At 32.6% G+C, this 15,608-nt stretch overlaps 1 protein-coding gene and 1 long non-coding RNA gene across 2 annotated transcripts; both read right to left on the bottom strand.

Annotated features, from left to right (window-relative positions):
- Positions 1-800: 800 nt before the first annotated feature.
- Positions 801-2,770, bottom strand: LOC146531858 (uncharacterized). Its single transcript, XR_014878758.1, has 5 exons — positions 2,659-2,770; positions 2,257-2,292; positions 1,863-1,932; positions 1,291-1,336; positions 801-857 (listed from the first exon to the last, which is right to left on the bottom strand). It is a non-coding gene; the product is annotated as an uncharacterized LOC146531858 (long non-coding RNA).
- Positions 2,771-2,830: 60 nt separating this feature from the next.
- eEF2 (eukaryotic translation elongation factor 2) lies at positions 2,831-14,290 on the bottom strand. The gene is made up of 15 exons (XM_085197645.1): positions 14,126-14,290; positions 13,558-13,772; positions 13,056-13,249; positions 12,226-12,423; positions 10,395-10,530; positions 9,560-9,782; positions 8,823-8,969; positions 8,506-8,667; positions 7,637-7,801; positions 7,291-7,482; positions 6,502-6,681; positions 5,901-6,190; positions 4,933-5,035; positions 3,865-4,122; positions 2,831-3,182 (listed from the first exon to the last, which is right to left on the bottom strand). The coding sequence occupies exons 1-15, from the start codon at positions 14,126-14,128 to the stop codon at positions 3,114-3,116; spliced, it is 2,535 nt and encodes an 844-aa protein (XP_085053771.1). The 5' UTR covers positions 14,129-14,290; the 3' UTR covers positions 2,831-3,113.
- Between the last annotated feature and the right edge of the window lie 1,318 nt (positions 14,291-15,608).

Raw genomic sequence — 15,608 nt, 5'->3', positions numbered from 1 at the left:
TATTAAAATTAATAACTTATTTTTACAGCTCGTGGGAAAATTGAACATAGCATTATATTAAGAGAAATATTTAAGGTTTGAAAACGAAATAAAAAACGATAATGTACTAATGTCAAAAAAATCACTAAATTTCGAATTGAAAAAAAACGTGTCCGTCATTAAAACGCCATTTATCTCCTCTATTGCTAAATGTGTAAATATAACGATAAAAGTGGCACGTCAATATAATTTTATTTATCTTTTAAGTACTTTTCATAGTAGGTATTTAAAAGTATTGAAAATGAACAATTATCTTGCAACTAACATTATCAGTATTAACCTGTACCCTTAGCTATCCTAGCAATGTTTAGACGTAAAATCAGAATTCGCTTATCTATCTAAAATGTTGCAATTTATTGTATTCTATGGCGAAGCACAAGTGGGCGACGTTTGTTGTGGGTTCGATCCCCACTCGAAAAATATACCTTATATTTAACATATTTTCTGCTCACTGCTCTGGTAGCAAATCGTGACATACACTCAACAGGCAATGCCTCCAGAGTTTTGGTGAAAAATGAGGAACGGATTGTCTTAACACTAGTTTCCTCTGCCTACTCTGGTATGTGCGAGATAAAGAGAAGCTAAAAAAGTGTACAAATTAACATACAACAATTTTGTTTTATTTCTTATAACATACAAAATGCGTTGTTTAGTTTTTAGATTTATTTTATATTTAATATTACTAAGCAACCAATATTTTCGGCACTGTAATGTGTATTAATAATATTATAATGTAGGTTAAAGAAAAGTCATTGTAAAACTTTAAATTCTTTATTTACAAAATAATAAAATCCGTAACACATGCTCCAACTGGCTACCTGAAAATAAAATAAAATTCTAATTAGAATAATATAAAAAACCTAATAAATATGAAATTATACAATTTTATATCAGAAAAATATAAAGTTTGACCTCAAAGATTGTTCAGAACAGGTCTGTGATTTGATCATCATTCAATTGCAAATCAATGTATTTAATAACAAGATAATTCATATTTTTTTTGCATAGAGGGATTTTAATGTTAAGACATTCCGTTTCTTACTTCCTCTCTCCTTCTCCACTCAATTTTAGAGGCATTACATGCTAAGTAGTGAAACTCAAAACCGCGACTTTACCAGAAATTGCACTTGCTGCATTGCATTTACAGTCAGACGCTGTCTCACAGCGCTATGACAGCCTCCAACAAAAGCATATTAAAACTTTCCTTGTTTATACCAAGGTAATAAATATAAGGTATACTAATTTACCAACCTTTTAATGTGTGTTGAGTAATCTGTCACGATGAATATAAAAATATCTGTAAAAAAGATATAAAATTATCAAAAATATTGCAAAATGAAATACGTAAATTTAATATATGAAATATTGCCTCAGTCCTGTTGAGCTTATGAAACCGTCACAGTATCATCTGGTTCAAATATTTTATCATCATTTACGGATTTTTTTTCTAATTATTAAACATTAGAAGGAAAATATGATCCAAAACCAAAAAAAATCACTTTAAACTTTGAAATTATTAATTATGTTTTCTAATATTGCAACTAAAAACGGCAAAATTTCAATTATAAAGAATAACTTTTTCGAAGATGGATAGAGCACTAAATAAAATACTTTTCATGAGTTAGATAACTCTGTATAGGTAGGTAGTATGTACATTTATTAAAAATAACAACAGCTGATTAATAGTGATAAGATAACCACTTTAATATATTTTTTATATTGATAAATTAATTCTTATGAGTTTCTAATATTTAAATACTTACAAGTGATAAAATCACACAAATTCACAATATTAAAACAAATAAAAAAAATACAGTACTTACACATTAAAACATAATATTTGACATCTCATTCAGTGTTGCCCCAGATACACACACAAGTAGGAAACACTACCTAAAAGAGAATTAAAAACATTAACCTCTCATTTCATAATTTGTTATATAATAATATAAAGAATCATCAATCAGGCCCGTTGAGCTTGTAAACCATCAGAATTTGTATGGTACAGTTTTTGTCATCACAAAATAATAAAAATATTGAAAATTAAATACAGAAGATTCATATAAAAAAAACTTCCATGACTAAACACTTCAAAAACAATCGATATTGATACACTCAAATGAAATCTAAAAGTATAATTCTGATAAACATAGAGTGTGTGAAGTGTTAGATAAACATTACAGGTAAATACACTTAAATAAAAAAAAAGATAATTACCTATTGCACAACAATTGTAGCCAATATAGAATTTACCTGAAATAAAATAAATTAAAAATTATTAATTTATTTATTTAGTTTATTTATAGTTTATGGATGGATATTAAATCAGAAAAATAATAAGGTGTCCTCAAAAATGTCAGAACAGGTCTGTGATAAATTCATCATGTAAAGTACTTAGTGACAGAAATGAATGCGGCACTTTCGACTTCCCAGAGCAGAGAAATGAGAATAGCTACCCTGATCAGTTCAGACCCACTAACAGTCAGCCACTGCCCCACGATGACATATATAGATAAACTCCTTAAGATGTAGTAAAAGAAATTATTATTGTAGTCTTTAGTTATAATAATAAATAACTTACAACAGAAAAGTTTAAGCAAATAGAAAAATATATCTCACCTTAACAGACATGGAATCTACACAGCCAAATCTGAAATCAACAATAACAAATTAAATCATTCAAAACAAAATCAACAAACACCAAGAAAAAATTAAACAAGCGTTTCAACACTCACCTTATAAACTCCCTTGAATATTTTAACAATAAAGGTAAATCAAAACTACACACAAATTATAATAGAAAAATTATAATTTAAAAATTAATTACAGTATAATTAAAGTGTCCAGGTTCCCGACTACAAAAATGATAATGGGGACATAGAATGTATGATACAGCCGGGTATCACATTTGTTTGTTTATTGACGACGCGTCTCTCAAATATCTATTTGTATTGGTATTTATTGTATTGAATGTATCCCTTGATGACGTCATCAGGCAAATGGTTAAACCAAAACTGAGTGCGTGAGGCGCATATATAGTTATATTACATTATATATTGCATTAGCTACGGCGTTTACAATTTATCCAAGTATTGGGCTAGATCTGGGAGACCCTCCTTCAATCCTTTCCGTTTTCTTGTTTCCTGTAAAGATGGATGGAGGTAAGAAAATAGTTTAGAGTTGAGGTTAAATTTGATAATGTTGTAAGTAGACTTGCAATGAATATTCGGCTACATAAAATACCAAATGTCGGTATTGAGATATTTATAAAACGTTAATATGATATAATAAAACTTCTCGTTAAATAGTAACCATTGGTATACTATAAAATTCTTCTATATTACAAAATCAAATGATTTTCTTGTTGTAATTAACTAATTCATATGACGAAGTATTTCAAACATTGAGTGACCATTTGACAAGTCTACTTTTAAGGTCTCCTCTGTATCGCACGCGCCGTAGCGTGCAGTCCTAGGACATAAGGATAGAGGTCCTGTGCAGCGTTTAGACGCGCGCGAGTCGCTCTCCGTCCGCACTCGCCGCCGCCCTCACCGCGAGCACACCGCACTACAAGAGCGCAGCGCGCGCGCTAGGACACGGCACGGTGTGCGGAAGGTATATTTTTTTCAATTACAATCGAAACTCGATATCAATCAAATTTCACTGAATTATTAATTTCGTAGCTTAAACATTCGTAAATTCGTATAACACCTGTGTAGAACAAACCAGAGATAATCGGGTTTCCATTGTAATAATATGTACTAATAAACTTTAAAAAGATTTTGTAAACATAATTCATGATGATCATCTATCATCACAACCCACCTGTACTACAGCGAAGGGTTTGCTACCAGCCTCGCACGGGTCACCGGGCAGGACCTGCCAGTGGTCAAACACGCACTGCGGGAAGGCCTGGCCTCCAGTGTTGGAACGGAGATCAGCAGTGAAACCGAAGGACTCGTTTACAGGCAAGTAGGCCTTCACTACAAACATGGGGGTACCGGCCACTTGGGACTCCTCGAACACGTGACCACGCCGTCTGTTGAGCACACCGTAGATACCACCCACGGCGACTTCGGGACACTTAAATGGTAATTGAAAGCTTTTTTGTGAAATTCATTTTAGGATACATGCTGCATACATCAAAACAGTAATAAACTACAAATATTTTCAGTAATATAGATAAGCTGATTCCAGGTAATGTTAAAATTTAGTTTCTGTTAGTTCCCCTATTCAGGCATTTGAGTATATCAGACGTCAATGCCTAAACAAAGAACAAGTACTCTGCCACGTGTCGGAAGAACGGCCAGGCAAGCGCCAGCCCGCTTAGGAATTCACGTGGGTTATATTTACATGTTAAATAAATATTTATACATAAAAAAAAATGTTTAAGATTATATTTAAAATATCAAGCTGTGAGATAGAAAAAATACAAAATGGTTTATTATTAGGTGTAAAACCACACATGACGGTTTCCATCAAATAATTACATAACTTAATTTTATAAATTTAGGACCTGTCCTTCAACCTTGTCGAAACTGGGGTCACATTTGTTGAAATCCAGAGAGAGATATTTTGAAATTAACACTTACAAATTATAAAATAAAAAAAACAGTTGAATTGATAATCTCCTTATTTTTGAAGTGGGTAAAAAATTAAAACAAACCCAAAATTATGTTCGTATATTGAGATTTTCGAGACATAGTCATAAAATTTAGATCGATTCTATCCTCGTTTCCCAATTCGATTGCCTTTCTATGCCATGTGACAACATATTTCAAAGAAGGAATATATTTAAAATATACTAACTAACCCCTACAAAATGAACCAGTCTGTACACACTAAAAATATAATAGTTTCAACAACCAGGCAGTTTTAATGTTTGTAATTTACCTGAATTTCACAAAGATAGACGGGCTCCATGAGCCTGGGCGCGGCGGTCAACAGACACGCGTACAGACATCTTCTCGTCGTCGGAATGATTTGACCGCCACCTCTGTTGAACATTAACAAACATAAGGTTTACCAGTGAAGTCTATGAACTAAAAATAACAAGCACAACCAAATAAGAAAAATAAAAATATACTATAATAATGCAATGGTAAGACCGTGAGGCAATGTCGGTTTTCACATGTTGTAGTTCAACCACTATTCCTAAGAGATTATATATTTTATAAGCATTTCAGCTCCACCTGTATCCTGCACACAGCAGAGTAGGGAGAACCTAGTTTGAAGACACTATGTTAAACTACTTTCCGCCAAATTTTTAAGGCATTGCGTGTTGAGTGGCGGAACTCAACGCCGGGCTTTTGCCTTGGTGCCAGAGCGAAGAATTCATTTCTTAATAAATAGTAATTAATTCTCTCCTTTCATTCGTTACAGTCATACACACTCTTTATATATATCTATAAACATTTATTCTTCAATTATTCCCTGTACCTATATTCACTATATAATATACTAGCGGATGCGCGCAGCTTCGCCTGAGCCAATCGGTGGCGATTTAAAGATTTTTCCATACAAACTTTCAACCCCTTATTTGCACCCTTAGGTGGAGAATTCTAGAAAACGATGAAACACGTGTTCAATTAAATATTTTAAAAAATCTAAATTTCCAATTTTATAAAGGTCGGTGCTGATTTAATTTTTTTTCCATACAAACTTTGAACCCCTTCACCCCTTTAGGGTTAAAATTTTTCAAAATCCCTTCTTAGTGGATGTCCAGATTACGAAAGTAAACATCTCCCCAAATTTCACGTTTCTACCATCAGCAGTTACGGCTGTGCGTGCGTCTTACCTCCGTCAGTGAGGACAAGTCCTTTTATATATATAGATTAATAACAAATCAAAACTAAACACACCTGTGAATAGCATCAGTATGTAAGGTGACATCATAAATATTGAATCTAACTCCTCTCAGATTCTCCTCAGCCATGACTCCCTCCTTGGCTGCCCATTGGAAGCCGGCGACGACAGAGTCCTTGATCTCGTTGAGGTACTGCACTCCCTTGGAGCAGTCCACCATTAGGTTGGGTCCTGTTCCCTCGGGACCGAAGCACCAGATCTTACGTGCCTCAGTGAGGTCGTACTCGTATTTCTCTCCGAGATAACGGGCACGGGTCTTGAAGTCGTCACGTGGGTTCACGCGGCCCTAGGGTTATAGTGGTAATGTAAATTAACATATACTACAATAATATTTTTAAAATTTTCTATACAAATTTACTATTTATTTAGACAGTATCTTTATAATAATGTTGCAATTCAACACTAGTATTATTATGAAAATATAAAATCTACTCCATTTTAATTCTTTATCTTTATCAAGTATAAGACAGTTGTACAAAAACAAAACTCAATACACTATTGTGACGAAGATATTATAAAATATCAATGATATGCAGATGAAAATATAAATCATCTAAGCATCTTTTCCACATTAATTTTATAGTAAATTTTTCATACCTCATCAATATCCTCAGGAAGACCGTCAGGCATGGGTGTGGCCTTCATGAAAAGACGATTGTGCTTGTTGGGTGACTTGGATAGACACATTTGGTTGGATTCTTCACTGACTGTCTCACGGTACGATACAACTGGATCGGACTTCTTGATTGGAATGCAAGCATGGTCTTCTTCAAGATCCTAGTAAAAAAAGAAAACCATGTTTTATTTATTGCAAATAATATCAACTGTCATAAGCTTAATTCCAATTATGAAATAACATTACACTTTTGTTTTAATTTACACCTGATTTTTTAATTAAGTTTATATCATTTAAAAAGACTTATGGATTTGCCCTCTACAGATGAAGGCATCCTCCAAAGATTTTTTTTTAATTCAAAGTAAAAACATAACAATATTATACGAAATGTAATGATAAGAAAAAAAATGTAAATAAAATATAAATGTATCTTCCATTTATGGGGACCCAAGTCACAAGACTTACAACCAATTCCAGAAAGACTTGTGATGTCAGTCCTCTTTGACACCCAGAAGCTTATAGAAGAAACAACTGGCAACACTTGGGACTTTATTAGTCTATCATCCACATAGCAATAGATTTGCTACAGTAAATTATATTTACATATTCAAACATCTCTTTTTACAGAAAAATCTCTGAATTCTATGGAATTTAATATTAAAACACTTCCATTTCACACATTTTAAATACATTTCCTGTGATAGTGAAATCTCACTTTATCAAAACATATCTGGCAAAGCCACAAATAAAAACATGTATAGAAACCATACCTTCAAACAAATTTCAAGATGGAGTTCTCCAGCACCAGCAACAATGTGTTCTCCAGACTCCTCGTTGATGCACTGCACCATAGGATCAGACTTGGCCAGACGTTTAAGACCTTCCACCAGCTTGGGCAAGTCAGCAGGATTCTTGGGCTCCACAGCTACACGTACGACGGGTGATACACTGAATTTCATGACCTGGTGATGATAATTGAATAAATATTTTTTTATAGTTAAAACTACGATATATTGTATGTAAGTCTATACTTCTGTACTGATATTATAAAACTTAACAATTTCTAAAGAATGTAAACTCGATTATATTCTATAACAAAAAAATATATTTCTTTACCTTCATGTTGTGTGCGTTCTTGAAGGTGGTGATGGTACCAGTCTTGACCAAGAACTGGTCGACACCGACCAGACCACAGATGTTTCCGCAGGGTACATCCTCAATGGCCTCCACATAACGACCCATCATGAGAATGGTACGCTGGATTGTCTTCTCATACAGATCCTATATAGACAAAAATATTAGCTTTCGTCATTCATTACATGGCTTACAATTGTAGGTGCTCTCAGTTGGTCTAGTTAAAAAAAATAGTAAATTATAATTTACTAAATATTTATGTACAACATAATGACAACAAACCAATTTAAAAAAAAGAAATACCAATTTTCTCATGTAATGTAGTTTAATATATTAAAAAGACTTATATTAAAAAAACTTATATTATCCAATGTATAAATGAACAAAAATTGTATCGCATGCGTCGTAGCGTGCAGTCCTAGGACATAAGGATAGAGGTCCTGTGCAGCGTTTAAACGCACGCGAGTTGCTTTTCTTCCGCACTTGCCGCCGCCCTCACCGCGAGCACACCGCAAGACAGCGCGCGCGCTAGGACACGGCACGGTGTGCGGAAGTACATAACGTTTCTAGATCTTTTCCTTTCATTAAAATTTACTTTTGTTGTTTGCTTTACGAATCTCTCGCATATAGCAGGATAACCTAGTGTGACACTTTGCATCCATATTTAAGGTGGTGTTAAGTACTGCCAGAGCAGGGTAATAAATAACCAAAAAATTCAAATTCCAAAAAATGGGAACTTTTTACACAACTTTGTCAAAGGTGAAATGCATGATATTTATTTTCCGAATTATATAAATATAAAATAATCTTAAATTTCGCTATAATAATACTAACTCAAGTTTGATACACACCTCTTTCTTGCCAGGCTGGAAGTTAGGTCCCATGATACGGGCCTTCTGTCCAGTGATGACCTTTCCGGAGAACACACGTCCGAAGGCGTAGAAACGACCCTTGTCAGAGGTCGGTACCATTTTGCTCACGTACATCATAAGAGGAGCTTCAGGGTCACAACTCTAAAGAATAAAAATAATTATTTTTAAGAAACTCATAAAAAAATACCTATAATTTTTTATATAATTGTAAATGCCTTTTTTAATTTCTTTTAGCTTAAATTCACAACACAAACAGTTCACTAATAAGTGTTATTGATACGTGTTTTATTGGTTACCTTGATACCAATAGCGGCTTCGTCGTCGTGGGGTCCTTCGTACAACATCTCCATACGGTACTTTTGCGCGACCACGGGGGAAGGCAAGTGGATGGCAATCATCTGAAGCAGGGCTTCACCGGCTGGCAGCCAAGTACGCATCACTACCTAAAATAATAAGAAAAAATGTTTCTTCATTCTAATATATTTTGTTAGCTTATCGTATAATATCAGGCAGAGTAATCTGGTCTTAGGGCACTCACACTCCCCACGAACCTTTAAATTTGAGACATTGCAATAAGCGACGGAGCCCAAGCCGTGCTTCACCTTACTAAAGTATGTAGGGAAATGAAAACAATTTAAATATAATCAGTTCCCACTGTGTGGTTTGAACCAAAAACTATTTACAGTCACAGACTGACCTACAACTCCACAATGGCCTAAGATTGAGTCAAAAAGTAATAGTAGAATATAATAAAAGTGTATCTCTCATTTATGGGGACACAAGTCACAGGACTTACAACCAATTCCAGAAAGACAGATGATGTCAGTCCTCTTTGACACCCAGAAGCTTATAGTAGAAACAACTGGCAACACTTGGGACTTTAAATGTATACTATTTAATTTTGTGTATTGTGCACTCAGAAAGAAAATAATTGCGAATAACAAAAATCCTAAAATATAATCTGCACAGAAAACGGCCACGATTCTTCGATCGTATATAAATAAAAAAACATGAAATAACATTTCTATCCCACCTTAAGTAGAGCTTTGCCATCTTTGTCAGCATCTTCGTGCTTGATGGTGACTCCAATTTTCTTGAGGAGGCTGTCGATTTCCTCCTTACGGAAGTTCATGATGGCGCTGAACACCTTGTAGATGGGATCCAAGACGTACATACAGAATGAACGTTTGTTCTCATTGTCCTTTTGTTTCGACCATTTCTTGGTTTTGGCGTTGAAGAAGTTCTCTCCCCATAACCTAATTACGACAAATTTGAAATTTAACATTTGCATTGACAACTGCGTAAAATTATTACTTAATAAGAAAGAATGCATATTTTATGCATTTTGTGCATGTACTGGGTTGGATGACAACATATGTATTTTATCAATCTTTTAATATGCTTTGCAACTTGAAAACAATTAGGTACATAACATATTGGAGTTGTATCTCAGATTTTGTTGTAAAACATCTACAGAGAATGTCTCACCAATCCAAACTGAGACTTCTCTTTTCGTCCCGGTCTGCCGCTGGTGTATAGCATTAATGACTTTACCCAGTATCAATGGGACGAAAATGATAAAATACGTGTACATTTGTAAAAAAAAATCATTAATTTTAATCATAATTATAATTATTTTCTTTAATACTTTTTTATTTCACATTTTATCCTGCATTTCACAAGTGAAAAGAATTACAACACACGCCATTTTTAGTTTTTCATTCACAGAACTCAAACTTCTAATGGGGAATCGTACCCACAACACTCGCATTTACAGCAGGCCCTATCCAACAATATCCTCATAATGAAAAAAGAAACAAACAGATAGTAAACAACACATTACATATAAATTAACAAAGCAGTCAAACCTGTTCATGAGTTTGACAAGGTCGATCTTGAACTTGTCCGCGTACATCTCGGCGAACTGTTTCAGGGTGAACGCCCAGCCGTGCAGGCCTGAACCGAAGCCCACGGAACCCTTGCTGGGGTCAACACGCACCTCACCTGATTTATTAAAAAAATAAAAAATCAAAAAATTATGGTTAGAATTATTTTTTTTTTAAATAAAAAAAAGAGAAAATATATTTTTCATTATATAAACAATGTTCGCATGTACCCTGGTAGACAGTGAACTCAGTGTAAAAAAATTACTTTTTGCCAAATTTCAAAAAAACGATGTAATAAATAATCGTAAGACCTCGTTCATGTTAATTCTATTATAGGAATAGAAATAAAATAAATCAGCCTTACTCTATCCCCCACAGCAGGGTCGGCAGAGGGAACCTAGTGTTAAGACGCTCCATTTCCCACTTTCCGCCGAATTCTGGAGGCATTACGGATTGAGTGGCGGAAGTCAACCCCTACTTTTGCCAGAGCGAAGAAATGAAAATATTAAATATTTCATTGTCTGGAGTAGGATTCGAACCTACAACCTGTAGCGTTTACACTCATACACTTATGCTCCTGCAGCAGGACTGATTTTTAGTGCATTTTTTTAAAAGTAATATTTGAAGGCTCAAGAACTTCGTCAGTGCAGGGCTTATTAAAAAAATCTGCATAGAAAACACCCCAAAGTTAAAATAAAGTAAACATTTTTTATATTATAGTAAAAAAAAAAAATTTTTGAATTACTATTTTAGATTAATAAAAAGATTTAATATTAATACGAAAACGCGTCACGTCATAATTTCACAATAATTGTACAAACACACTTCGACCTTGACAGTTATCGATTTTTTCAAGACTCACGCGTTAGATAAATGAAGTTATAGTGATATAATTATTTACCGAGTCAAATGAATTTATTTAGGTTATTTATGTTGGAAATTTGTATTAAAAATAAAAAATGCTCAAATTTAAAACTTTGCATTGAAAACTAATACCCCACATTGTTTATTGTAACAGGGAAATGTAATTCATTTCCCTTTCCACAAGTGGGGATTGAACCCACAACCATTGTGTTTGCAGTCATACCATGTACCACTGTCATAAAGGTGTCAAAAAAGCAATTAAAATGTGAAGTAAAAATATAAATGACTATCTGATTTTAATCATCCCACAGAATTATCATGCAAGGTCCAACTTATCTTATTTCTATATCAGGATATTAACATGACAAAAAAAACAATATATTTAATACTTACACAAGGTAAAAAGTAATTTTGCAAGTAATTCTTTTTTTTGGATAATCATATTTTTATGTTGTTCAGTATTACATTTAATATTGTAATGTCATATAATTATTCACCTTAAAAGGTTCTAGTCATTGATAAAGATGCAATATATTTTGAATTTGAAAATTCACCCTAATTGTGCCATATTATTTATGACTGGAGAGTTTATGGGATTTACAGTTCTATGTGTAAGTAATTTATTCACTAGTTTTTACATATATACAAAATGTATAAAAAAATCATGTAGTGAGATATGATCCTGCATCTCTTGGAATCTTTTTTGTCGTTAGTATGTAACAATTATTTATTACATTCAGAATTAGTGGCATAAGTAATATATCTTATACACAGTTAATTCATGTAGACTACACATTATCATTTATATAATTTGTCTATAACATAACTTCAGTTTAGTTTTATAGCTGCATTTTCATGAGTTTAATCACTCCCCGAGTAGGAATCAAACCTATGTTGTTATAGCTACTATTTGCAACAAAACAAATTAATGTAAAAAAATAATATTTACCCATAGGGCCACCATCATCATTATATGTGGCAATGATTACGTTGACATTTTCTACAATACGTTGGAAGGTCTGGTACAATTCTTCGGACTCCAGTTGCAATTCAAGCAAAGCACGGTCCATCTTGTTCATGAATAGAATGGGCTTGATACGCTCGGCGATGGCCTGACGCAACACTGTCTCAGTTTGTACACATACACCTAGACAAAAATATTATTTATTAATTAAAAAGATCTATAAAAAAAGAAACAATACTAAATTATAATAAAAAACTTATTGTATACTAACAGTATTATAAATAAAAATAATAATAGTATAAATTCTACAATCAATTTGCTACAAAATTTTCAAAGGAAGAAAAATATAAAGCTTGGTCATTATTATTATTAGATACATCTAAAATAATTTTAACCTGAAACATATTTGTAAATCACATACTTTGAAATTGAATCGAACTTCTAACCTTTAAGTGAAAGGTCATGTCTCTTTCACCTTTCTAAAAATAGCTTTTCAATTATTTTCAGGCATTTTACTTATTGAAAGTCTAGTTTCAACTATTATTATATTTTGTTCTTCAAAGAATACTTGACTAGAATGATTATAGAAAAAAAAACTGCTATTTATTATAGTATGTTGCAACATAATGTAAATATTAATAACTATTAATAATCAGTTATTTCAATTTTTAAGTAATTAACTTACTATCTTTTATATAGGTTTCAAAGTATCCCACTGTAAGGAAACTGCCATATTTCACAAGGTGAAAGAAGTTTTCTTTTATTACATGGTTTACTTAGACTTATAAATTTATCATCTAGGTAAAGTGACTTACCAGATACACAGTCCACTACTACGAGGGCACCATCAGTTACACGGAGGGCGGCCGTCACTTCTGATGAGAAATCAACGTGACCAGGTGAGTCAATTAAGTTGATCAAGAAGCCCTTTTCGCTCTTTTCACGCTGGTCAGGGTTTGTGATGAACACCAAGTCCTTCTCTTCCAACTCGAAGAACATAGATATGGCGCTGAAAAATTAATATGTTTAGCCATTGTCTCTAACAGATTTAGGTATTATTATAAAATATTGTAACATCAGCTGGCCGTTCTAAAAATCTTCACTAAATTTCAGTTGTTAGTGGTAAGAACAATCATCATGAAATCAAGAAAGTTTACGATAATTTATTTAACATTAGCTTATTCCGAGGAGCGCAATTTAAAACTCAAAATATACGTAACATTAGCAATTTAAGTTCGTCCTTGGAAAAAAGTGCATGTGCACTGCACTGCAGCCATATTGGAAGGTCAATACACACAAAGGGTAAACCAAACTCACGTGGATTTGATGGTGATACATCTGTCTTGTTCATCTTTGCGGGTGTCGGTGAAACGAGTCTCGCCGGCCCTCGCGTTGGCGATGATACCGGCTTTGGAGACCAGCGAGTCCGTCAAGGTGGACTTGCCGTGGTCGACGTGAGCGATGACGGACATGTTGCGGATGTTCCGCTTCTTGTCCATCATCCCTCGGATCTCGTCGACAGTAAAATTCACCTGCACACATAATTTGAACACTCAGCATGTTGAAAAGCCGGAATAGTATAAAACAGATGGTAACAGTACTGTCAGACGCACGTTTCATATTTCTCGACAGGTTAATAAAATATAGTAGAATACAGTTTATAATGTATTCAATAATATCATGATTTATGTAATTGTAAAATATTTCACAACACTTTATTCACGACACCACAGTGAAAACGTCATCCCGTTCACAAAGTAGACTTAATAAAATATTAAGTTTTTAATACTTGTTTTACATAAAACTTGAAAAATAAAACCACATAATATTAGAACACATATTCAGCTTCACTTTTCTAAGCACCAAATGCAAAATTACCACTTACCATATTGGATGGTTTATGATTTTTCTTTTAATATAATACACCACCATACGCCAGCAATGGCGTACGCGTTAAAAAGGACCCTTTTACGAGTTCGTGGGCCGGATGTACCCGCCACCCGTCAGACTACGTTGATAGTCATAGACAAAATGTATTGCCAGCACAATTACATAACTAAGCTTAAATATTTAATGTGAGACATCATTAAATAATATAGTTTATATTATCCGTATAATATTTATATATTAGATAGATAGATAGATAAAACTCTTTATTGCATACATAAACAAACACATAACTAAATAGTAAAACAAAAGACATAGAGTAGCATGCAAAGGCGACCTTATCACTATTAGTGATCTACCTTCTTGGTCTTAGTTTTACACCGGCCTTTATAATAACGGAAACAAATTTATTTTATTGTATTGGTTGTATTTATACATTAATGTACATTATTTTCAAACAAAATATTATATAACCTTTTTAAAATATTGTAAATAAAATGCTTAGTTACATGTAAGTTGTTAGTTTTATAAAATATAAATAAACAGAATAAAGACAAGTGATTATATAATACATATTCATAGTTACAAAATTTACAAAATCGCACCGTTTATAAATGTATTTATGGTCTATTTAATTGAAAATAGAAATGAAATTGAAAATGCAATAATTATATTATCTATATAACGTATTCATGCTTTGTTTTTTTATGAATAATGATAATTTATATAAATTATTTAATGTAATATTATCAAGGAGTAAAAATTTAAAATAAAAACATGGTATATTTTTAATATTTTAGTAAAAATAAGTTAAAAATTATCTTGCTAGACCTACTACTCAACACTAGATGTCACCACAAAACAAAGATAATAACGAAAAGTGTTATCTTCAAGACAGATGTCGCTCGGTATATTTAAATTAAATTAACTGTTTGTGCCATTTTTTTAAAATCATTAAAGTAATCCCATTACTAGAAATATTGGGAAATGAAATATTCCAATAATTTTATTGAATATTAAATTATCTATCTATTTAAATAAGAGTTAAAATGTGTTTTGCTTTTTATTTTGAGTTCTTTCTCGTACAATGTGATTCGTGCGATACGTATAATAAAAACGGTTATAATACTTCAAAATATGCTTAATTATAACATTAATTGTAATTAAAAGAATAAGGAATAAAAAGATATAAACTGAATACAATGAACCATATAACATTTATAGATAAATAAAAAACACATAAGTCGTTACTGAAAAAAAAAACGCTTAATGGTTTTTAATCGGATATACCATCTTCTTATTAAAATTTAAAATCTAAACAAAAACAAATGTTTAAATTACTATCAATATTATTTAATATTTTATATTCCAGCAACACCATAACCTCAGATTATAAAAAAAAAAATAAACTATACAACTGGAATCATCATAAAGTGAATCGTAAATAAAGATAATTTCATATTTAATGTGAAACGATTTGA

The sequence above is a fragment of the Heliconius melpomene genome, chromosome 14 (assembly GCF_056956725.1).
Source record: "Heliconius melpomene rosina isolate 202511_hmr_F chromosome 14, ASM5695672v1, whole genome shotgun sequence".
Lineage (NCBI taxonomy): Eukaryota > Metazoa > Arthropoda > Insecta > Lepidoptera > Nymphalidae > Heliconius > Heliconius melpomene.
Note: the sequence above shows the minus strand (reverse complement) of the source record. Positions and strands in the feature narration are given on the sequence as shown.

What these genes read in the sequence shown, in the direction of transcription:
- eEF2 (XM_085197645.1), bottom strand. An exon ending in TGTATCACCATCAAATCCAC is followed by an intron (nt 13,250 to 13,557) that starts GTGAGTTTGGTT and finishes TTAATTTTTCAG; the next exon opens with CGCCATATCTATGTTCTTCG. An exon ending in TTCCTGAGGATATTGATGAG is followed by an intron (nt 6,191 to 6,501) that starts GTATGAAAAATT and finishes CTATAACCCTAG; the next exon opens with GGCCGCGTGAACCCACGTGA.